The sequence below is a fragment of the Portunus trituberculatus genome, chromosome 32 (assembly GCF_017591435.1).
Source record: "Portunus trituberculatus isolate SZX2019 chromosome 32, ASM1759143v1, whole genome shotgun sequence".
NCBI lineage: Eukaryota > Metazoa > Arthropoda > Malacostraca > Decapoda > Portunidae > Portunus > Portunus trituberculatus.
In genome coordinates, this window is record NC_059286.1 from 4,070,362 (window position 1) to 4,095,681 (window position 25,320).

Genomic DNA, 25,320 nt, shown 5'->3' on the forward strand with positions numbered 1-25,320 from the left:
ATATATATATATATATATATATATATATATATATATATATATATATATATATATATATATATATATATATATATATATGATACTACACGATTCCAGAATTCGCCAATAGAAAATAGAAACAATTTTTGGCAGTTGTACGTGCCAAAACAATTTAATATCACTAAAAGTTTTCTTTTTGAGCGTCGGTGCGCGGCGGTGCAGTGCTGGGCAAGGGTCGCCACGCCCCCCACTGCCCCTACGGGCTGGTGGGCCGTGGACCTATTGCCTCGCGTCTTGCGCGTCGGACGCCTTCACTCTGCCTAACTTAGGATAGCGCGACGCCAACACCTGAATTGTAGTGTGAACTGAGACGAACCGCCACGCTTCACCAGCACAGCTTACCCGCCCAGCACCGAGGAGTGTGTGTGTGTGTGTGTGTGTGTGTGTGTGTGTGTGTGTGTGTGTGTGTGTTAGATGCAGGTGTGCCGAATGGAATCAAGCAACGACAGGCCGGGGTAGCACACCGGTGTCTGCGCAGGGCGCCGCGGCACACACCAGCGCCTGGACGGTCGTGTTGGCTGCGGCTGCTCGGGACAAGACAGCTTGCTGGAGCACTCGTATATTATTTTTCCATTATGGCTAAGGACACGTAGCATTATGATTTAGAGGAGAGTTAGGTTGCCGTAGTGTTCTAAGATTACTGTACATAACTAATTCCGCTGCTCAACCACCCCATGAAAACAAACAGTAAGCTTTTCTCCGCGACATGTATGGATCATGAGTGAGCTTAGTATAAGTTGACGGCTCGTCTCACTCAGTGGCAGTTTATTATTATGTACAGAAAGATTCCCATATATAGCTGATATATATATAACTCATATTTACAAGTCTGTGTTTATTTATCTCTTAGGAATATCCACATTTTAACTACTGTTCAGACTGACTACAGTGTTACCGCGCAGCTTGCCGCCCTGACGACGTAGTGGAGTGGTGAGTCCTTTTTCTAATGTTTATATAACGGTTATTAGAAGCTAAAGATAAATATTCATATTACTAGGGTCAATTGCGAGAGAGCGTTGAACTGGAGTCGTGTTACCTGCTCTCATTATTGAAAAAATGAAGGAGCGCAATGAGTGTGCAAGCCTCGTCAAATATCTCAAGATGGTGTGTTACTTGACAAACAGGAACATCTAAGCATCACTAAGGAGTATTTGGAGGATCCTCTGCCCTTCCTGCTTCACCTTCACCACCTAGACAGCCCACGAGTCCCTTCAGTTATAAATCATCGCCTTATGATCTGAGTGAGTGTCTTGCAGGGCTCAAAGAAAACGCGGTGAGTCGGGCGGTGGGTTGCTTGCTGTTGTTGTTCCGCCGCTCACTCCCGCTCGGGCAAGGGTTTAAAGACAACTACGTATGTCTGCCATCCTTGTCAAGAGGCGTCTGGGCACTCATGGTCCACTAGTCAACTTGCTTGTAATAATCAGCCATATGCAAGTATTTTGTAATATGGATATTAACTAGATGAATAGTTACTTCATTACAAAATCCTGAATCGAGGCTGTGTATTCTTTGTTCCTCTTCGATGGATGAAAGACGATTTTCTTCCGTTCCTTTAGTAGTTTATATTTTTCTTAAGATATTGCAAATGAAAAAGGTTGCCACTATAATTTTCTATCTCTTATTGTTGTGCCTTTAGTTCCCACCCATAGTTATCATGTACGTACATCCTCTTCCTCACATTTGATATCATCTACTGCTTTGAATCATTCCATTAACATCCATACTTCTTGAATCGTCTTATATCGTCTAGTTAATAATACTAGTTTCTTTCCCTCAGTTACAAGGTTCGTGATGTTATTCTCATCTTAGCTGACGCGTAGCAACTACCAACTCTACGTCTGCCTAAATTATCTCACTTTTCGGTACTGTCGTTATGTTTTATGTTTTCCTGATACGAAAGACTTTTTTTACGGCATATATATTATTTATAAACTAAGCAAGTAATTATAGGACTAATAATATATAAATATTTGAAAAGAGGAATGGATACTTATGAAAAAAATTAAATAAACTCCTTTTGGGAAGATTGTCCTTCGAGTTATTTACTGTAAACGTGAGTGGTGGAGTGAGCGAAATGTCTCCTTTCTCCTTCCCTCTGCAGTGTTTATTGTGTGTCACAGCGTGTATTCAGGCAACAAGGAGAGATTGGAATTGCAGACTGATATCTTGAGTGAGTACCCTGTGAAATATTGGGTGTTGGTATTATGTGTGTGGGGCGGGAGGGGGAAGGGGAAGATGGAATGGCAATCTAGAATACTTATTTTTTTCTCTAAAATTAATTGATATATTTGTTGTATAAGATTATGTAGACTTTTGTCTTTTATGTTGTAAGGAATGAAGGATGGCAGACTTTACGACGGTTTTAGTGTTAGGAATGGTGATGGGGGAGGGTTGGTGGTGGGAGTCGAGGTTGGGCAGCCAGAGTGGACGGTGGTGGGAGGAGAGGGCTGGGGGAACAGTGCCTCGCTTCCTCGTTAAGGAAATTAAGATAGTAAAGGATACACCTGAGCTAACAATTACCAGTGTTATTTTTAGTCATACAAATTTGTTCGTAAATATACGTAATACTTTCAACACATGTACATTATCATTTTGCTGATGTATTCAACCATCGATCAGAATATACATCCACCCAAATAGATACATCTATAGAGGTATATACAAAATACCTTATATATACACACACTGAGCTAATGCCTTAACAGTAAAGTAAACCTTGAGTGACAAATGCCGTCTGTGTGTGTGTGTGTGTGTGTGTGTGTGTGTGTGTGCTTTGACGCCCCGCTCACGTATCTTGATAGGATCCTCGTGGTGAGTGTGTGGGCGCGGGGCAGCACAGTGTTTAACGTAGCCTGGCCTGGAGCCTCAGTTACCGTAGGAAATATACACAAGGAATGTAAGTAGAGTAGTGGACGTTCACAATAAGAGACGGAGACCGCGGTGGGCGGTGAGACACTTGTAGCGGACCGTGTGTGGCCTGCCGGGCGGCGCTACAGGTCGGCATAGGCAGGGCCGCGGCAGGCTTCAAAGTGGTCTAGGAAGAGAATGTGTTTGTCTGGAGGGAAGAGCATTTGGCAAGAAGGACAGACAAGATCTTGACGCGTAAGGGTGTCCACGCCGTCGGGGCAGTTGGCTGGCGTAGAGGCGCCGCCTCCTGTGCTCTCACACTTGGTGCTCAGCTCGTAGCTCATGATGGCGGAGGCAATATTCTTAGAGGCCATGGACTTGAGGTCATCCCTTTGGTTGACTGCGGGCAGGGGCGAGGAGGCGGCCGAGCTGGTGGCGGAGGACGGGGGGGAGTTGACGGCAGGAGTGTAGCTAAAGGTGGCTGTGGAAGACATGCTTCCAGGGGAGCCGGGGTCGCCTGTTGAGTCCTCTGTTGGTGTGCGTCGTGCTTGCTTGAGTGTCTGGCCGGACACGGCTCGAGCTGTGCGCCACGGCAGCCCAGAGCTCTGGCGGCCATCAACCCTACTGCCCATCAGCTTCACCCAGGTGGAATTGACCAGTTTTCCTGACGTCTGTTGCTGCCTGCTGTTTGAACTGCCTCGATTCCCGCCCTCTACTGACGATGGCTGTTCTTCCTTCACGGTGGAGGGTGTGGGGGGTCTGTTCGGGGCCACTGGGGGACTTTTCATTCCTGCTGGAGGACGGCCGTCGGGGCCATGGCCCCCTGTTGATGGGTCAGGGGTGTGGCTGTGTGTGCCCGAGGAGGAAGTTGAGGCTCGTCTGGAGGATACACCAAGCTGGGGGCTGCGCGCTCCTCGCTGCTCTGGGCTGAGGGCAAAGAAGATCGCCCCTGGGATGCCGCGGCCCTCGGAGTTGAGGCCGAAGGTTGTGAGGGAGATGCCTGGCGAGGAGGAGCGGGAGGAAGGCGTGGAGGAGTAAGCTGTTGGTGAGGCGGGCACATGCACACTGGAGGCGGTGGAGGTGACTGTGATAGCGGCGAAAGCTGTACTGTTGGTGGCAGAGGAATGCGTGGTGGTGGCCGCCTCTGGGTGGAGCTGTCCTTCTGTGGTCATAGTAGTGGTGGTGGTGATATTGGTAAACACTTCAGGAAGAGGAGAGGGTGACTTGGCAGCCTTGTGGGAAGCTCGAGAGGCTCCGCTCCTTCCCTTGCTGTTACTGGTGCCGTCGTGAGATTTACTATGGCCACTTGACGAGGCGACGGACGGGCTGACGGCGGTGGTGGCGATAAAGGAAGCGCTGCGATTGCCTGTGGCTGCTTGCAGGACAGCGTTAGCGACAATGTCTCCGGCAGACTGATTAGCACTCCTTGAAGACACAGGCTCGCTTTTCCTGTTGGCTGAGGAGACACTGTAGGAAGAGGAAGGCGTGGAACTGGAAGACGAGAGAATAGTAGTGGTGGTGGTGGTAGTGTAGGAAGAAGGCGAGACTGTAGTAGTGTTGGTGAGGCTCGCGGTGTTTGCATGTGAGGTGGAGGTGGTGGTGGGGTGTGTAGTGGTGGTGATGGTGGTGGCGGCGGCGGCAGCTGAAGAGGCGCTGGTAGTGGACTTCTTTCGATCCTGAGTTCCTCCTTTGACTTGCGTCCTGCTCCCTCTGCTGTGACTCTTGACTTTACCTTCATGAGGCGTGGAGGTCTTAGAGGCGTCCGTGGTGGGAGCGGCGGTGTGGACGGTGCCTGGGGACTCGGAAGTACTGGAGATGGTGGACTGTCTGCTTGGGGTCGTGATGCTGCGACTTGCACTGATGACGGTGGTGGTGGTGGTGGCGGTGGTCAAGGCTGCGCTGGTAGTGGCGGTGGAGGATGTGGAGGAGCGGGATTGCGTCACGGTGGAGGTGGTTGCAGCGGTGGTGGTGGTGGTGATGTTGTTGTTCTGTAGATTACTCTGCTTGATTTGTGAGGGTCTTTTATTTCCAACGAACGGAGGACGGAAATTGACGGGAGTTAGGACAGTGGAGGTGATGGGCACGTAACCTTTGGGCGTGCTGGGAGTGGAGGGACTTTTGGTGACGCCGAAAGGAGTGGTGGGACTCCCGGACACAGGGGAGACAGGAAGGGCGCTGGCCAGGATAGATCGGGCTCTGTGTTTGGCGCTTTTTTCATCCTCTATCAGCTCCTCCTCCTTGCCAATCACACTCTGTAGGTTCCCCAGCACCTTAGGACGCGCCCCCATCGCCTCGTACTTCTTCCGGTCATCAGTCTCCATAGACGCGGGGGTCTTGTCACGGGAGGGAGTTCTGCGAGGGCTGGGGACTTTAGACTCTTTGCCACCCTCTAGTCCGCCCTCTGCTTGCTTTGTGCTGAGGCTGTTGGGTCGCTGCTGGTGGTGGTGATGGTGATGGTGGTGGTGGTGGTGTGACTGGCCGCGGGAGGGTGTGAGAGGTCGTTGGGATACTGGTGTCTGGTGCTCAGGTGTCGCGCCGCCGCTGAACGCGATCTGGTGCAGCATGGAGACAGGGATCCAACCCTTCAGTGGCGCCTGGAGGAGAGAAAGGCTTAGGGAGTACATAACACACACACACACACACACACACACACACACTCTCTCTCTCTCTCTCTCTCTCTCTCTCTCTCTCTCTCTCTCTCTCTCTCTCTCTCTCTCTCTCTCTCTCTCTCTCTCTCTCTCTTTCAGCAACACAAACATCACTATATATTCACACTAATGTCTCGGGGCCTACACGTCTGATGCCACCAAGGTCTGTGCGTGCATATTTGCCTCTCGCTACCTTGCTCACGCGGACACTAACCTGGGGAGCCTCCTGCAGTGGGGTCGGGGAGGCGTTGGGTGCGGGGGAGGGCGAGGGCACGTTCGGGGCTGGCACTGGGGAGGCATGGGTGCTGGGCGAGGCGCTGTGGGACTCGCCGCCCAAAGGTCCGGCACATCGCCAACACAGGCCGCGTTTGCTCTCACTGTCCGCCAGCTGCAAAGTTCCCCTCTGTCAGTCTATTGCCTCGAACATGTTATTGACGCCTTCTTGCAGTGCTTGGGGTTACTGTTACGACTCACTTTTTGTCTGTCCAGTGTTATCGGTCCCTACATCCACATGGAGTTTTTGCAGTTGTTAGTAGCCAGTCTTAGTCTTTCTATCTTGTGTATGTTATCCTCGCCTTCTTACTATACGCAGTTCTATTGGTGTTGCTGTTACTACTACTATTACTACTACTACTACTGCTCTCTTGTCTAGGCTGTTATTGTTATTTTATTGTTTCTGTTGCTATGACTACGGTTATTTCTATTGTTGCTGATAATGCTGTTAATTTAAGCGAGATAACCAAACATCTCCTCCTCCTCCTCCTCCTTTAACTACTACTACTACTACTACTACTACTACTACTACAACTACTACTACTAATACCACCACTTTAATATTCTCTCTCCTCTTTCCTGTGAGTCTTAATACTTCCCGGAGAAGAAAAACAAAGAAAATATCAGCAAACAAGAGGAAGGCCATTTGTTTTGTAGATAAGGCAACATTGGCATAAAAATCGTGCTAGCTTAGAATAGGTAGTAGTAGTAGTAGTAGTAGTAGTAGTAGTGATGAGAGGAGAAAATACCCACTCACATATAATCAAAAGCATGTCATAAAGTCCCAGTGCTGGAAGGTTGCTGCGGTGCTACAGTATACTACAAACACTCCCCCCGGTGAAGGAAAATGCCACAAATCACTGACGATAACACTCAAACTTATTTCTCCCCCTTGCTCCTTTAATCCCCGCGACTCTTCACCCTCGCCTCGCCTGATGACAGATAACACGCTGAACGATCACTATGTTTTAATTCTTGCTAAGACGATCAGTTAAGGCGTAAAATTGTGAGAAAATACTTTTAAATTTCGACTTCGTTTACTATTGAATTTTTATCCTTGACTATTTCTAAGGATGAATAAGGAAGGTAGTTAGATGTTAATGAAGAGAGGAAATACGAGAGGAAATGAGGGTTTGGATGAGAGAGAGAGAGAGAGAGAGAGAGAGAGAGAGAGAGAGAGAGAGAGAGAGAGAGAGAGACCTGATGGAGGAGGTTTGTGGGGGAAAAAAGAAAAGGGAAAAGGACTTGCCATTAATTAAGTCGAGGGTTCACCGTAGCAGGATAACTGAGGAAATGCGAGAGGGTGAGAAAGGAAGGAAATAAAAGAAACAAAGGCTAAAGCAAAGGGAAGACTGAAGGAAAATAAAGGACAAAACATGGAAAAGGTGAAAAAAAGCAGAATGCATGAGAATATGAGAAGGAAATATGAGAAAAGAATAAAAAAAAAAAATGGAACCTGAAGGGAAGTGGAAGATAAGCAGGTTTGAGAAAGAAAAAAGAATGAAGAAACAAAACAGGAATAGGAAGAAATGAAAAACTTGTATCCCCAGTGTTAGTCATGGAAAGAAAGAAGGAACGATGAAGGACACGGGAAATAAAGGCAGAATAAAGCAATAAAAATACGAAGAGTAGATGGAAGAGAAGAAAGAAACTTCAGAGAAAAAGAATGAAAGTGGAAAAATACACAAAAATTAAGACTCATTACTAGAGAGAGAGAGAGAGAGAGAGAGAGAGAGAGAGTGTATATCTGAAGGAAACATAAAAATGAAAGGATATTGAGAGAGAGAGAGAGAGAGAGAGAGAGAGAGAGAGAGAGAGAGAGAGAGAGAGAGAGAGAGAGAGAGAGAGAGAAAAGAAAGTAAATCTGAAGGAAATATACTAAAAAATAAGACTAAGAGAGAGAGAGAGAGAGAGAGAGAGAGAGAGAGAGAGAGAGAGAGAGAGAGAGAGAAAAAAAGAAAGTAAATCTGAAGGAAATATACTAAAAAAATAAGACTAAGAGAGAGAGAGAGAGAGAGAGAGAGAGAGAGAGAGAGAGAGAGAGAGAGAGAGAGAGAGAGAGAGAGAGAGTGTAGGCGTACCTTAGCTTGTAGCAGCTGGAGTTCCTGAAGAAGGAGAGCTGTTCTGGCCTGCGCCTCCGCCAGGGCTGTTTGGGTGGCCTGCTTCTCACTCCGCTCCGCCTCCCAGTCGTCCCGGTGTGCCCGAACCTGTCCAGTTATTATTGTTGTTAGTGTTGTTATTATTGTTGTTGTTGTTGTTGTTGTTGTTGTTGTTGTTGTTATTGTTGTTGTTGTTGTTGTTGTTGTTGTTGTTAGTGTTGTTATTGGTGTTGTTAGTGTTGTTGTTGTTGTTGTTAGTGTTATTGGTGTTGTTAGTGTTGTTGTTGTTGTTGTTATTATTGTTGTTGTTGTTGTTGTTGTTGTTGTTGTTGTTGTTGTTGTTGTTGTTGTTGTTGTTGTTAGTGTTGTTATTGGTGTTGTTGTCATTATTGGTGTTGTTGTTGTTGTTGTTGTTGTTGTTGTTGTTGTTGTTATTGGTGTTGTTGTTGTTGTTAGTGTTGTTGTTATTATTGTTGTTGTTGTTAGTGTTGTTGTGTTTAGTGTTGTTACTGTTGTTCTTGTTTTTTGGTTATTAGTGTTTTTGTTTTGTTGTGTTTGTTGTTGATGTCATTGTTGTTGTTATTAGTGTTGTTATTGTTACTGTTATTAGTGTTATTGTTGCTGTTGTTGTTGTTATTGTTGTTGCTGTTGTTGTTGTTGCTGTTGCCGTTGTTGTTGTTCCTGTTGTTGTTGTTGTTGTTGTTGTTGTTGTTGTTGTTGTTGCCTTTGTTGTTTTTGTTGTTGTTATTAGTGTTATTGTTGCCGTTGTTGTTGTTGTTGTTGTTGTTGTTGTTGTTGTTGTTGTTGTTGTTGTTGTTGTTGTTGTTACTGGTGTTATTGTTATTATTGGTGTTGTTATTATTAGTGAAATTGTTGTTATTAGTCTTGTTGTTCTGGTTGCTATTACGGTTTTTGTTATTGGTGTTGTTTTTGTTGTTGATGTTGATGTTATTGGTGTCATGTTGTTGTTTTGTTGTTTTGTTGTTTTTGTTGTTGTTGTTGTTAATGTTATTGATGTTGTTTTTATTACTGTTGTTTTTGTTGTGTTGTTATTGTTGTTATTGTAATTGTTATTGTTGTTCTCTTTGTTGTTGCAGTTATAATTATTATTATTATTATTATTATTATTATTATTATTATTATTATTATTATTATTATTATTATTTATTTATTTTTTCAATTACCTCCTGTGCTTACCTTTGTCTCATTTACCATCATTACCATCTAAGCGTGTGTGTGTGTGTGTGTGTGTGTGTGTGTGTGTGTGTGTGTGTGTGTGTGTGTGTGTGTGTGTGTGTGTGTGTATATGTGTGTAGCACTTAACAAGATTAAAATAAATTCAGTCAATTCAACTTTTCCACATATAAAAAAACTCACGCACACACACACACACACACACACACACACACACACACACACACACACACACACACACACACACACACACACACCTAGGTTCGTTAAACAATTATGTTGCAGGAAATTAAAAGAGCAAAATGTCGCCGAGTGAAGTGTAACATATGGGAGTGTAGCAAACTAGAGGCACCTTCTATTGACTTATTACATTTACCGAGAATATTTTGATCAAATCTTGGAAATCTTTGAAGTTATTGCATTTATTGGAATTTAAAGAGGAGATATAAAGGGGGGGAAGGGAGGAAAGGACAAATAAGAGAACATTAAAGCAAGTTCACCTTTAAGAAATTTTGTGAAAGTTTAGAAATGAGATTGTAATTTTAATGTGAGGAAATGAAGGGAAAGTTTAGTGTTGTGATGAAAAGTGTCTTGAAAATGTAAGATATTTATAGAGAAATTAAAGGTAAATTTATAGTTAAACAGTTAAAAAATTGGGACTACATGAGAACCGCTTTGGGAAACTAATAGATAAAAGAAAAGAAATATGATGTTGATATGCAGGGAAAAAAAATCAAGAAAATAACTCGAAAAAAAATTAAAACTATGAAAAAATAAGTTTAATTGAAAAAAAAAAAACTGGAACACATAAAAAAATATAATAGAAAAGTAGAAAGTATAAGTCAACTAAAAGAAAGCAAAGAAAATTGAATGTAAGTTTGATAGATAGCAAGTCGTGAGGAATATAATCACACTAAGTTAAGAATTACAACTGTGACTAAAATTATGGCTTTCCCTCTCACTCTTTAACCATAAATTTGTCGGAGCGTTGAATAAAAGTCCCACGTCATTATTTCCGTGAAGCTTTATGGCCGCAAATCTTTCAACACAGACGTAAATTGGACAAAAAATATTTTCCTTGACTTTACCTCTACTTAGTTCAAGGCCGCGTCATGTGTGTGCCAAAGTACCTTACACGTGGCGCGCGCGCTCGCACACACACACACACACACACACACACACACACACACACACACACACACACACACACACACACACACACACACACACTGCAGGGCTACAATTAGCGTGGACGAACATTGTTAATCTTTTGGACTTTATAAGAGCAAAAATTAGCCTAATAAGCAGGATGTGTACGGCAGGACACCAGTCTTCATTGGGCCTGCACCCTCAAACGTGAATTTCCCTTACACTTACACATTGAAAATTAAATTTGTATGCGAATAGATTTAGCGTTATGGATTATAACGCTGTGGCCTCCCTCGTGGCGGCAACAGCTGAGGGTTGCGGGGACTGGCACACGACAGAGTGCAGAGTGGTCGACAGGAGCTGCTGGCCTTGTCCAGCAGCCTCCTGGAGGACAGGCAGGACCTCACCTACGAGGTAACCAGCCTGAACGAAGCACTGGAGGACGCCCAGCAGGGCTACCTCAGGCTGAGTGAAAAATCTTGCATCAGCTTCTTTTTCTCCCTCTCGACCTTGAGTTCCAGAGACTCAACACGTCGCATCACCGTCTTTTTGGTCTTATACCATTCCTGTGATGCGGTCCTGGCGGCGATGACGACGTGCATTTCTGTCTCTGTCAGCTTTGCAAGGTTTTTCTTTTCTTCCTGAAGTCGTTCATATTCCTTCTTCGTAACAGCCAGTTGCTCTTCCATAGCATTCCTTTCTTCAATAAGCCTATCATACTTTCCTTGGTCCTCCATTAAGGCCCTTTCCTTCTCATGGCCTGTCCTCAACACAAGAGACTGGGCATGATGTTTCGTCTCCTCTTGTGTTCTTCGGCATTCTTCTATGATGTCCTTCAATTCCTCGGCCATTTGATGGTTGATGGAGGCCATTTCATCCATATCTAACACACACACACACACACACACACGAATTCTTTCCTTCTATAAAAGTACAATACTTAAAAGACATGCTTATTATATACTGAATAATTTACAAGCACCTGAAGAACTGATACACCTTTATACCCATTAACCCTTCCCGCCTGTGTAAAAATTGTTCGAGTAGAGATACAGATGAGAAAAGAGAGGAAACAGACCTCATTTTTTTTCCATATACATTAGAAACAATATTTAAGAGAGCTTGGTGCAAAGAAGGTGTCAAATAAGTGATAGGTACTGAAGGGAAAAATTAAATAAAAAATAGTTAGGTAGTATATTCCTGCATTGATTCATTCGTCTATATTTTACAGACGAATCAGACAACATGAATTTATTACCATTCTCCCGTGATAGTCTCTAATTTTTCAGCATTTATTTTTATACTACATTCTCGTAAGTAGTTTAATAGCATAGACATAACGAAAATTTATCTCTCATTCTCTCTTTCAGTCTCCAGAGAAACAGTTTTTAGTGAGCTTTGAATGGTAACGAATTGAAAAATAATATGTAGCGTTCTGAATGTTGACGAAAGATAATTGTGGTAGTGTGTTTGGTTTCGTGGCTTTTCCTTCAAATTGTGTCTGGAAAGCTGTGAATGAGCCAGCGAGTTTAACGAGTTTATTTTTGCTGTTTTTTGTTGGCCTACTTTCACCGTCATGTCTTGAAGCCACACTTTTTTTTGACGGGAAGACGAGTTTGTTTATTCCGGCCTGGGAAAAAAGGAAGGTGTTTGTTGCTTCTTAGGAATTGTTTGCCTTGTGCTTAGCAGGGAGTTACTTACACCACCACCATCACCACCACCACCACTACTACTACTACTACTACTACTACTACTACTACTACTACTACTACTACTACTACTGCTACAGCTGCTACTACTACTACTACTACTACTACTACTACTACTACTACTACTACTACTACTACTACTACTACTACAGCTGCTGCTACTACTACTACTACTACTACTACTACTACTACTACTACTAATAATAATAATAATAATAATAATAATAATAATACAGCTGCTACTACTACTACTAACAACAACAACACTACTACTACTACTACTACTACTACTACTACTACTACTACTACTACTACTACTACTACTACTACCACTAACACTGAAACCATATACTCACCACCACCACCACCACCACCACCACCATCACCGCAACAACAGCAAAAACAACAACACGAAGCACAACCCAGCGAGATGTGAACTCACCAGTTTTAGACGTGACTCACCATCTTGGCTGCCCCGTCAATGGAGGGGAGAGCGAGAGAGAGAAGGGCAGGAAGGGAGGGAAAGAGGAGAGAGAGAGAGAGAGGGGAGAGGCAAGTGGCATTGGAACCTGGTATGATGAAGGGAGGGGTCGGTTGTTTATGGGAGGGTAAAGGAGGGGAAGGAAGGGGTGTAAAGTGACGAGAAGGGAGAGGGGAGAGAGAGAGAGAGTGAGGTATTAGAGGGGAGACATGAGAGAGATGAGAGGTGAAGGGATGAGGGGTGAGGGGAAGAGCATGTAGTTTATCATCCTGAAGGCAAGATCTAGTTATGAATGGGGGAGCGAGTATCTGTGGGTATAGTATTTGAGGTTAGAGGGGAGTGATGTAAGTTAGGGATGGAGTTAGTGAAGTGGTGGAGGCTGTGTGGTGGTGTATGGTGGAGTGGAAGACAGAAAGGAGTTATAGGGAGGGGGGAGAGAGAGAGAGAGAGAGAGAGAGAGAATGTGTGTGGAAATGGAAGTGAAGGAGGAGGAGGAGAAAGAAGAGGAGGAAGAGGAGGAGAATCTTTAGATGGGGGAAGGAATTTATGAACCAGAGAGAGAGAGAGAGAGAGAGAGAGAGAGTAAAGTGGGTAGGTTTTTGAGGCCAACCAATATAATAGTAGTATGCAGCATTAAGGTAGTAGTAGTAGTAGTAGTAGTAGTAGCAGCAGCAGCAGTAGTAGTAGTAGTAGTAGTAGTAGTAGTAGTAGTAGTAGTAGTAGTAGTAGTAGTATAGTAATAGTAGCAACAACAGCAATGGTCAAGGTATTATCAGTCATAGTATAATTAATAAAGGCTGAAAGAGGTGACTGCTGTGGTTGCGGTGGTGATAGTAAAAGTACGGTGGTGGTATTGAAGGTGGTAGCAGCATTAGTGGTGGTGGTGGTGGTGGTGGTGATGGTTTCCCAGGCAAAGTAGACAACATTGGCCCTAAATATACCCCAGCAGACCTTGGGGGCTGTGGCGGGGAGCCCATGCAGCAACCAGGGTCACTACCGCACTCACGGCCACAGTACCGCGCCCTTCGCTACACGACAGCCTACACGAACACCTTAGGCTTGTATTCTAAAACACTTCTGTACTTCACCTCCACTATTTCAAGATTTATTTAAATGTACACGAGTTTTTTAAGGTGTTTTTACTGTTATAGAGGCAGATTGATAAGGTTTCTACATTATTAACCTGAGAAACAGTCTTGAAAATCCTGCTAATCATCTCTGTGACCCTGGAAAGTGGTCATGGTCAGAAAGCAGAGAGTTTCTGAATGCGGATCTAAGAACTATGTCGAGAGAAAAACTGCCAACACCTCCACCACTTTCAAAGGCTCTAATTGAATGATGTTTTACGGTTCTAGTGACAGATTAGCAGGTTTTCTACGTCATTTAACTGGAGAAACGCTATTGGAAACCTGAGTTATCATCTGTGGCCTTTGAAAATAGTGATAAGAGAACATAGGGTTTGTCAATATGCTTAGAAACGCCACCTGTCACTTTTCACCTTATCTCTCAATAGTCTTTTTAAATCTCCTCAATATATATTCCTTTACTTTGGTTCTAGCGGTGTTTTCTTCACCCATAGGGAACATCACACACACACACACACACACACACACACACACACACACACACACACACACACACACACACACACACACACACACACACACATCAGTCATTAGTGTCTCATCCCACTGACCGCCACATCTGGTAGGGTTGGTAGCTAATAGATTAAGACCGTGACACTATTTCTATGCAGGCAGGGAGGCAGGGAGGCAGGAAGGCACCAGTAGGCCGGAGAGCGATGTTGCTGGCGGGTGTAAAATTAGCCCAAAAGCCGCCCACGTACGCCCACATTAGTCTATACTCGTACTGGTAGCTCGTATAAATAGCCTCACATTTCTACAAGGGGCGTTTACCCATCTGGGGACACATCGGCGCCCTGAGTTGAGTGTGTGTGTGTGTGTGTGTGTGTGTGTGTGTGTGTGTGTGTGTGTGTGTGTGCCCGCGACATTGCAGGAACCTTGGCCGTGACGGAATGTCCATGAAAAACCGAGGTGCTAAGGGATGCAGGTGTAAGATTCAATTAGAAAGCTTTATTTCCATCCTGCTTTTGTATCTGAGGCGAATAATGTGTAGAGGAGAAATTGTTATTGACTTTTTCCCTTATCGTCTGTGTTTCCTCGGAGGTGAGTCATGTCCGTTTCTGAAGAGGTTAAGGATAACGTCTACTAGGAATCACCTCTTCTTCTTCTTTTTCTTTTTTCTTCTTATCCTCCTCCTCCTCCTCCTTCACATGTCTATCCCATAAGAGGTAAAAAAATGAATACCGGGAAATAGCTCCTCCTCCTCCTCCTCCTCCTCCTCCTCCTCCTCCTCCTCCTCCTCCTCCTCACCTGCATCTCGAGGAGCGTCACGTGCTCGTCGTGGTCCGCCTGCAGCTTCGTCAGCGCCTCCTGCAGCCTCCGCGCCTCCCCCTCAGGGCCCCCTTGGTCCACCTCCAGTTGCTGAAAGAGACACGCTGCAGATATTTTTACGAGTTGTGTTGTCAGGGTGGCTAGGACTGTCACTGTTACTGTTACTGCTGCTGCTGCTGCTGCTGCTGCTATTTTTACTAATACTACTACTGCTACTGCTACTGTTACTGTTACTGTTACTACTGCTGCTGCTGCTACTACTACTACTACTACTACTACTACTACTACTACTACTACTACTACTACTACTATTATTATTATTATTATCATTATTATTATTATTATTATTATTATTATTATTATTATTATTATTATTATTATTACTACTACTACTACTACTACTACTACTACTACTATTATTATTATTATTATTATTATTATTATTATTATTATTATTATTATTATTATTACCACTACTACTACTACTACCACTACTACTACTGTTAGCAATGTAACAATAATAATAATAATAATAATAATAATAATAATAATAATAATAATAATAATAATAATAATAATAATAATAATAATGCAAAACAACAGCAACAACTACTACTACTATTAGAGATCGTTTCATTTTGTCAAGGTTCATTTCTTCACCACCACCACCACCACCACCACCACCACCACCACCAAACGCACCTGTCGCGGAGAGTGGGCGGCTGTTCGTGGGTGCTGCAGTTCGTGAAGTGTGGTGAGGAGGCGCTGCACGTACTGCTGCCTCTGCTCGTGGTACTGGCGCCACTGCCCGTTCACCTCAGTGGCCTGCAGGGGGTGAAGGTGCGGAGTAAGCAGGTGGAATAGAGGTGGGGGTTAACTTGGGTGTGGAGAGGAGTAGGAGAATCAAGGGGGAGGGTTTGGGTGTTATAAATGCGAGATAAACAAGTGGAATGAAGATATTTTTAAGAGGAAAAATTTGGCCAAGGAAAACAAAAAACGATTACAAAAATGCCCACTTAGATGCCAGTTCCCGAGCAAGTCCGAGAGAGTTAGCCAATATGGAGTAAATGTCTTGAAATCTCCCTCTTCAATGAGTTCAGGACACAGGGAGATGGGAATGCAGAAGCAGGTAGTGAGTTCCAGAGTTGACCGGAGGAAGGGATGAATGATTTAGACTACTGGTTAACTTTTGCATTATTTATGGTTGGCATAGTAGGTTTAGGGTTCAGGTAGGGTAGAGCAGTAGGGTCACAGAGTAAAGGTAGAGAAGACAGGTAGAGAAGACAGTGACAGGTGAGCATAACACGCCTGTACTCCGTCACTGTCCCTCGTGTCACAATTCCCTGTCATCCTCTGTCTTGCTTCAGCCAACTTGCTTTTCATAATCATCAGCTTAGCGCACGTTCTCCTTCTCTTTCGTAATTATTATTTGGCTTAAGTCTGTGTTTTCAAGGGAGGAATATAAGATTTCTCAGTCTGTCTGTCTGTCTGTCTGTGTCTCTGTCTCTCCGTGTCTCTTTGTCTCTCTGTGTTTCTGTCTCTCTCTCTCTGTCTCTCTGTGTCTGTTTCTCTCTGTCTCTCTGTCTGTCTGTCTCTCTGTGTCTCTCTGTCTGTCTGTCTCTCTGTGTCTCTCTGTCTGTCTCTGTGTCTGTTCTATGTTTGTCTCTGTTCTGTCTGTCTGTGTTCTGTCTGTCTGTGTTCTGTCTGTCTGTTCTCTCTCTCTCTCTCTCTCTCTCTCTCTCTCTCTCTCTCTGTCTCTCTCTGTCTCTCTCTCTCTCTCTCTCTCTCTCTCTCTCTCTCTCTCTCTCTCTCTCTCTCTCTCTCTCTCTCTCTCTCTCTCTCTCTCTCTCTCTCTCTCTGATGACCTAAGCTCTGCCAATCACGCTTCAAGAATGCAATGACCAAATTACTACGTAGTGTTGAGTCTCAGTGTGGTTAGGAGGAAAACAGACTCTCTCTCTCTCTCTCTCTCTCTCTCTCTCTCTCTCTCTCTCTCTCTCTCTCTCTCTCTACATTTTTTGATAATTTTGTTTCGTTTGTGTGTTTTTTCTTTTCCTGTTGATGTAAACCTGATTGGAAGAACTAAATTTGTTGTTTTTTTGTGTAATTGTTTTTATGTTTGTGTTTTATATTGATTTAACACTTCAGTACCATGACGTGTTTCCATATTCATTCTGCTTACAATTTGTCGATTTTATACAGCTTCACAAAACTTATGTGGGATTAGAATAGTGGAGACTGTGCATTAATCTCCTGACCTCCATAGACCCTTCCTTATCTAAATAAAATACTCTAATCATACCCAAAACTCATAATAAAAATGTGTCCTAATACTGAAGTGGTTAATATCGTATTCATTTTTCTTTTGATTAATTTGAGTTCATTTATCTATTTGTGTTAAGTGGTGGAATTATTGATATTGTTTTCCCATTAGTTTATGTTCAGTGGAATTGTTAAAAAATGGAAATATTCTTGTGTGTTTACTTTGCTATGTGCGGGAGAGAAAAAGGAAAAGAAAGAAAAAAAAGTTAATTTGTTTCGTTGACAAGTAAATGGGTATGTTTGTGAAGCCACGTGCTCTCTCTCTCTCTCTCTCTCTCTCTCTCTCTCTCGTGTGTGTGTTGTGTGTGTGTGTGTGTGTGTTTCACTGTTTGATCTGCTGCAGTCTCTGACGAGACAGCCAGACGTTACCCTACGGAACGAGCTCAGAGCTCATTATTTCCGATCTTCGGATAGGCCTGAGACCAGGCACACACCACACACCGGGACAAAAAGGTCACAACTCCTCGATTTACATCCCGTACCTACTCACTGCTAGGTGAACAGGGGCTACACATCAAAGGAGAGACACCCAAATATCTCCACCCGGCCGGGGAATCGAACCCCGGTCCTCTGGCCTCTGGCTTGTGAAGCCAGCGCTCTAACCACTGAGCTACCAGGCGTGTGTGTGTCTCTCTCTCTCTCTCTCTCTCTCTCTCTCTCTCTCTCTCTCTCTCTCTCTCTCTCTCTCTCTCTCTCTTGATGAATTAATTAATGACTCGAAGCTTCATGAGTGTGTGAGCGAAGCACTGCAAATGTTTGGCTTTGGTCGGCTTCGTCTTCATCTTGCTCGCCTGAATCACGAACACTGCCACAAATCCGCTCGCATATTGCTCACATTTTCTCTATTTGATCTTGTCTTTTATATGGATTTTCTTTTTTCATTATTTTTTTCTCTCTGTAGACTCATTTGATTTTATTTCGCCTGTTTCGCCTATTTCGTTTTTTTTTTTGTCAATTTTTTCGTCCTTTTTCGCTTTTTCGTCTTTTCGTCTATTTTTTCTATTTTTCGTCTATTTTTTCGTCTTTTTTCGTTTTTGTCTTTGTTTTTCGTCTTTTTTTCGTCCTTTTCGTCTATTTTGTTATGTATAGGCATTATATTATTTTTCTCTTTTTCGTCCCTTTTAATCTTTTTTTTCGCTTTTTTCTTCTTTTATTCGTCTTTTTCGTCCTTTTGTCTTTTTTCATTTTTTCTTTTTCGTCTTTTCATCTTCTTTTCGTCCTTTTTGTCTTTTTTCGTCTTTTCGTCTTTTTCTTTTTATTCGTCTTTTCGTCTTTTCTTCACCTATTTTTTGTTATATATACCTATTTAATTTTTTTCGTCTTATTTTTCGTCTTTTTCGTCTTTTTCACGCCTTTTTCGTCTTTTTGTCTTATCTTTTTCGTCTTATTTCGTCTTTTATCTTTTTTCCTCATTTTTTCGTCTTTTCTTCATGTATTTTTTTGTTATGTATAGCCATTTCATTTTTTGCTTAATTTTTTTTCTTTTTTATTTTGAATTATTACATTTTATCATGTTTTTTTCATTTCAAATATGTTTTCTCCCTTTTTTTCATCTATATTTTTCATTAGTCATAGTCATTTCATTTTTGAGTCCATTTCATTTATATTCTAAATTATATCTTTAATTATTTTTTTTATTAGTTAATCTTGTCTTTTCAAATACTTTTCTTCTTTTCTTCATCTTTCATTGTCATTACAGTAATTTATTTTTTTGCTCCATTTCCATTTCTGTTCTATTTTTTTTTTTTTTTTACCATTTTCTTCCTTCTTTCCAATTACTTTTATCTTGTCCTTTGAAATACTTGTCTTCTCTTCTTCATCTACTTTCCATTATATATGACCATTTATTTTCTTGAACTATATTTCCATTTCCAAGTCTGTTCTGAATTATTTCTTTTTTTTCCTTTTCTATTACTTCATTTTGCTTTTTCAGATACGTTTCTTCTCTTTATCTTTATTTTATTCATCTGTTCATTATTTATTCATCCATTCCATTTTCATCTCCATTTTTTTTATTCTAAGTTATTTTTTTCCTTTCTTTTCATTCTTTTATTTATTTAATCTTATCTTTACAAATTCTTCCCCTTCTCACTTTATACCCATTAAATTTTTACCTCCCTTTTCCTTTCTACTTTAAAGTGTTTCTATTTTTCCTTCTTTTCATCATTTAATTTTGTCTTTTTAAATAATTATTCCCTTTCCTTTATCTACTTTTCTTCATTTATACATATTTTTATTTTTAACTTCCTTTTTCGCTCTATTCTAATTTATTTTTTCTTTCTTTTTTTTTTTTTATTTATACCATGTGGTCTTTTCACGGGAGTTTCTGGGCTAAAGGGGATACTTTTTGGGGTACCTCCTATCTCAAAGCCCACCCGCTGGGAAACCGTTGCCCCGAGTGAGGAAGCCCAGCCTACACTCGGACCGTGGACAGGATTCGAACCCGTGCGCTTGGAGACCCCTCGGACCCCAAAGCATGCATGGTTCCACTGTACCACTATCTAATCTTGTCTTTTCAAATATATTTTCTTCTTTTCATCGTCTACTTTTCTTTTCACATACTCAATTTAATCTTGAACGCTATTTTCTTTTATATTTTTAATTACTTATATTTTTTTCCTTTTTTCGTTACTTATTCTTGTCTTTCCAAATATGCTTCCCGTTTTCTCCTCTCTCTTTTCTTTTTTATATGTGCTCATTACAATTTTTAACATTCCCTTGTCTTTCCTATTTCAAGTCACTTTTTTCCTATTTTTTTTTTTTATCATTTTATCACCATTAGTCATCTTCTCCATACATTTTTTTCCTTTATCCTTTACTTTCCTGCCACCAGCAAACGTGTACGGATGAAAGAGACCGTACCTATCTCAAGAGTGCCAAGAAATTATTTACACCAGTGGATCATCGTCAAGTATTTGATTACCCGGCACATAAGTTAGTAATTAAGCTTTACTGACAAACCAGGTGAAGCTTCTTTGATGAGGAGCCGCTGCGTAACGTGTGTGTGTGTGTGTGTGTGTGTGTGTGTGTGTGTGTGTGTGTGTGTGTGTGTGTGTGTGTGTGTGTGATTTATGTAATGCTCCTCGAGATTTTTATTGATAGATGTAAAACTCTCTCTCTCTCTCTCTCTCTCTCTCTCTCTCTCTCTCTCTCTCTCTCTGCTTATCTATCTATCTATATATCTATCTATCTATCTATCTGTCTGTCTGTCTGTCTGTCTGTCTGTCTGTCTGTCTGTCTGTCTGTCTGTCTATCTATCTATGCATATATCTGAGAGAGAGAGAGAGAGAGAGAGAGAGAGAGAGAGAGAGAGAGAGAGAGAGAGAGAGAGAGAGAGAGAGAGAGAGAGAGAGTGTGTGTGTGTGTGTGTGTGTGTGTGTGTGTGTGTGTGTGACTGACTGACTGTGTGTGTATGTTTGTGTGCCCGTGCGACTGTCTGAGAGAACGAGAAACTGTAATAAACTTGCCTAATTTCTCACCAGTATTCGCTCCTCCTTCACACTTCCCGTCACTCCCACTCGCCTTTCTCAGACGCGAATGACTCCTCCACGTCACCTTGTATACTCTCGCTCGCCTGTCTGACGCCTGAACCTTCCTTCGTGTTTGCCTCACCAGTAACACCCTTTGAGTCACGTTTATGGCCACTGGGACACGGCTAACGAGACTCTGAACGGGCGTAGTGAGTGGAAAAGTTTAGTTATGTTCCTATTTTGTTTCATTTTCTCTTTCTATTTTTTTTTTCGGTATTTCTTCATATTCAGTACCTCAGTGGATTGGTTTTTAGAAAGAAGTTTGATGTGTTTTTAGTGATTTGGTGTAATTTTTGTTCTTGTCTCGTTTTGTTCAGTTTTCGTTTTTTTTTCTTATTTCTTTTTCGTAGTGTCGATTTGGGTTCTCGTAAGGAAAGTGTCATTAACTCCTTCAATACCATGGCGCGTTTTCATATTCATTTTTTGGTTACTATTTTGTGATTTTATACAGCTTCGGAAACTCATGTGGGAGATTGAAATAGTGAAGACTGACCATTAATCTTCTGACCTCCATAGACACTTCCTATTGTAAAGAAAATCGTCTAATCATACACAAAACTTAAGGTAAAAATGCATCCCAGTACTGAAGGAATTAAGGATGATTTTTTTTAATCCTTGATACACTTTCCGTTATTAATTATTCACTCCAAGATATATGTACATGTGCCGCAGCCACGTCCATTCTTTAAAGTGGATAGAAATAAAAAAATATTTATTCTTTTTTAATCTTTCTTTTTAAATGTCTATATGTATTTCTATTTATGCATTACTCCCAGTGGCGCTAATTCTTTCGTATCTTAGTGAAAGGGTTACTTAAGGAATATATTTAATTTTCAAGAGTTTCTAAACATTTATACGCAGGAAATAAATAAGTTTGAATGAAATTAGAAGACGTAATGAAAAAGAATAATTATAAAAGGAAAGGAAATGAAACGTAATGGTGGAAACGTTAAATTAGGTAAATGTGTTAATATCGTGTGTGTGTGTGTGTGTGTGTGTGTGTGTGTGTGTGTGTGTGTGTGTGTGTTGGGTGGATCTGAGTACGTAAGTGATTAAATTAAATAAGGCACCCTGCGTCTCATGATACCAAGTAGATAGCTATCGTAGTTTTTTGCTGCCATTAACGTGCGTCTCCTAAAGCTGTATCCAATTACCCACACTCAATGCTAGAAATACCCCGGCAAAATAATATTCAGACGGTTTGCAGGGAACTTGGACCGTCTCGTTGGAAATTAAGACTGATGTTAACGGAGAAAGAAAAAAAGAAGTGAAAATCTTGACATATCAGACTTTCCTTTTCATGAATAGAATAAAAGATTAGTAGTAGTAGTAGTAGTAGCAATAGTAGTAGTAGTAGTAGTAGTAGTAGTAGTAGTAGTAGTAGTAGTAGTAGTAGTAGTAGTAGTAGTAGTAGTAGTAGAGGTAGTAGTACTAGAGGTATTATTATTATTATTATTATTATTATTATTATTATTATTATTATTAGTAGTAGTAGTAGTAGTAGTAGTAGTAGTAGTGGAAGTAGGAGTAATAGTAATAGCAGTAGTGGGAGTAGGAGTGGTAGCAGTAGTAGTAATAGTAGTAGTGGTAGTAGTAGTAGTAGTAGTAGTTGTAGTAGTAGTAGTAGTAGTAGTAGTAGTAGTAGTAGTAGTAGTAGTAGTAGTAGTAGTAGTAATAGTAGTCTTAGTTATTCTATATGGCGTGTGGAGAATTAGAATCCCTGCCTTCGAATATTTGTACCTCATCAAGGGCGTTTGCAAAGGAACAAAGAGCGGCGAACTAGCAACTCCACTTTTTTAAACTTAGCGCTAACTACAAAAGAAGAGAGAGAGAGAGAGAGAGAGAGAGAGAGAGAGAGAGAGAGAGAGAGAGAGAGAGAGAGAGAGAGAGAGAGAGACAATACTACATCCACCAACTGTATTTATAGCCCACATTTTATAAAGCCATCTTCCTTTTTGCGAATAGATTCCTCTTAATGCTTTCCTTCCTTTGCATCTTTCCTGGGACACGTACTGAGAGATAAAGCATCAAAGGGGAAGGAGGGAAGACTCGGACGGAGAAGAGAATATCGTAGGCAGAAGAGACCATAAAGTAAACGTCTTATTATACACTGAAAGAACCAAGTATGTCTCTAACTAACCCTAAGCAAAAGCACCTCGAGGTCTAAGGAGTCAGGAGGTCCAATAAATGCAGGTTTGCCTCCCTCTCATCACAGGGGAATGAAGCTTATTGGATACTAAAGCGCCAAGTTGATTTGTTTTTTGTTTTTGCAAGATAATTTTGTCAAGATGGTTTATTTTCATCTGGTTTGGAAGGACTGAGAGAGAGAGAGAGAGAGAGAGAGAGAGAGAGAGAGAGAGAGAGAGAGAGAGAGAGAGAGAGAGAGAAAGAGTTATTTTTAAGTGTCGATTTAGTTATTTTTTTAAGGCTGACTTTCTCTCTCTCTCTCTCTCTCTCTCTCTCTCTCTGCCTCATTTGCGTTTTCACCATTTATTTTCGTTGCAGTACACACACACACACACACACACACACACACACACACACACACACACACACACACACACACACACACACACTTAAACACTCACCTCCTTCAGTGCAACCTTCAGCTTATTATTCTCTTCTTTGACCGCGTTGAGCTCATCTTCCTCAGGCAACCCGTGGGCATCCTCTCCGTTTTCCTCCAGGGCCCACTTGCCTAGAAGCGTCTTGCACCCGTTCTCTTTAATAGTCTCGATCCCATCCAGGTTCCAGGGGACGCTATCCAGAGAGCAAAGAGTGTCCGCTCCATTCTGTAGCAGCGTGGGACTAAGCTCGTGTGCCGCTGTGCCGTTCTGCTTGCTTGTGTGGTTGCTGTGTTCCCTGCCATTGAGTTCCTTGAGCGGCGTCTTGAAGGGAATTGAGTCCTGTAGAGTGGTCGTGGTGGTGGTGGCGGTGGTGTCTTCAGGTAGTTTGTCGTCCCGTGGCTTGTCGTTCTCGGTCGTGCGGTGTTGTGGTCGTGAGTCGTAAGGGAAGTGCTTCTCTCGACGTGCTATGGTGGTTGTGTCTCGTTCGGTTTCGTCCCCCCCGGATGACGATGGCTGTTTAAGAGAGAGAGAGAGAGAGAGAGAGAGAGAGAGAGAGAGAGAGAGAGAGAGAGAGAGAGAGAGAGATAGCAACGTTAGGTCAATAAACGGATCAACAAACAGTCGCAGAATACACACACACACACACACACACACACACACACACACACACACACACACACACCGGTATACAGCACGTCAGTTGGTATAAAAATAAAGTGTCAGAAACATACATAACCTTGAACTGAGAGACACAAATACTATTAAACATACCTACATATGCTGTACATGTGTTCTGCTGCTACACACACACACACACACACACACACACACACACAGAGGAACGTCTTATATAATCAATGGTTACATAATGATCATCCGGCATAAAAACACCATGGACAAACGGACTAATTTAATGAGCAATAAATAACACACACAGATAATAAATTAGTGATTGCAAGGTCAGTACATCGCGCGTTCACATTAACTTGGCGGACAGTCTCCTCCTCGCGTCCTTCCTGACACGTCATTGGTTAACTAATGCCGAAGTCCCGCCCACCTGTCCCCTCTGACTTGCATGATTGGTGCGTGCATGCGGAACATCACACATGATTGACAAGAAACTTTAAGACTGTAAGAGAAGTGAAGGATTGAGGGTGTAAATTAAGTCAGTCTAAAAATATCAGTGTATTCTTAGCCCATTTGTGTAAGGAGTGACACGTAATTGTTACTACGCACTTTGTCGCCGCTCGTTACACACTCGTTCACATCCCGGCGCCAGTCTGTGCACGGTCTCCCGTCACCGACTGTAAACACTTAACGTCCCTTTCTCCCTGCCCCCTGAGACTTAAAATAGAGGGAGAAAAGTCGGCCGCTATGTCCCGCTCCATAAAGATGACGTAAGGAGAATTCCGTTTGCAAAGCCATTATGGTTCTGGAGGTGTTTCATGGTACGCTCTTGAAGGAGTGTAAGGACCGTTCTCATCCCACACCAAGCTTGCCAAGCCTGAATACATTGAGAGGGCTCGCCAAAACATCCAGAAACCTCCGACGATCATGTGAACAGCTGATTCTAGTAAACAAACAAGTCTAGAGGGGAGTGATGAGTTCTTTAAGAAGCATGTTCCTAAGCACTTTGGCGCCTCATCTCCAGTACTTTTTGCAGGTTCTAGTGGAAATAAAAGAAGTTTCCAAGGGCGTTTTCGTGATTCTAGTGATTAATTAACTCCTTCAGTACTGGAAAACATTTTTACCATGAGTTTTGGGTATGATTAGACGATTTTATTTAGATAAGGGATGGTGTATGGAGGTCAGAGGATTAATGGCGAGAGTTCTCATTATTTCAATCCTAATATAAGTATCTGAAACTCACTGTATAAAATCACCAAATACTGAAGAGAATAAAAGTGAAAACACGTCTGGTATTGGAGGGGTTACAAGGATTCTCATTACCGGTGGAGCAATCATTCACGAGGTATCAGTTAGTCATCTCCGTGGCCCTTGAAAACTTGAGAGAACAAAACGTTTAAGAATGCAAGGCTCTAGTGACG

The 25,320-nt window shown here is 42.2% G+C and overlaps 2 protein-coding genes across 2 annotated transcripts in view; one reads left to right on the forward strand and one right to left on the reverse strand.

Moving 5' to 3' along the window:
* The first annotated feature begins 2,109 nt into the window (after positions 1-2,109).
* The window catches only part of LOC123511896, a 52,835-nt gene continuing 29,624 nt past the window's right edge, over positions 2,110-25,320 (forward strand). Inside the window, exon 1 of the transcript XR_006676976.1 lies at positions 2,110-2,209. The gene's annotated coding sequence lies outside the window, so the exon portion shown is untranslated. The remainder of the gene's footprint in view (positions 2,210-25,320) is intronic.
* The window catches only part of LOC123511892 (mucin-5AC-like), a 32,737-nt gene continuing 9,966 nt past the window's right edge, over positions 2,550-25,320 (reverse strand). Inside the window, exons 2-7 of the mRNA XM_045267960.1 lie at positions 23,294-23,785; positions 15,556-15,678; positions 14,833-14,943; positions 7,889-8,014; positions 5,749-5,922; positions 2,550-5,480 (exon numbers count right to left, since the gene is read on the reverse strand). Coding sequence (XP_045123895.1) covers positions 3,030-5,480; positions 5,749-5,922; positions 7,889-8,014; positions 14,833-14,943; positions 15,556-15,678; positions 23,294-23,785 — 3,477 coding nt within the window. The 3' untranslated portion in view covers positions 2,550-3,029. The remainder of the gene's footprint in view (positions 5,481-5,748; positions 5,923-7,888; positions 8,015-14,832; positions 14,944-15,555; positions 15,679-23,293; positions 23,786-25,320) is intronic.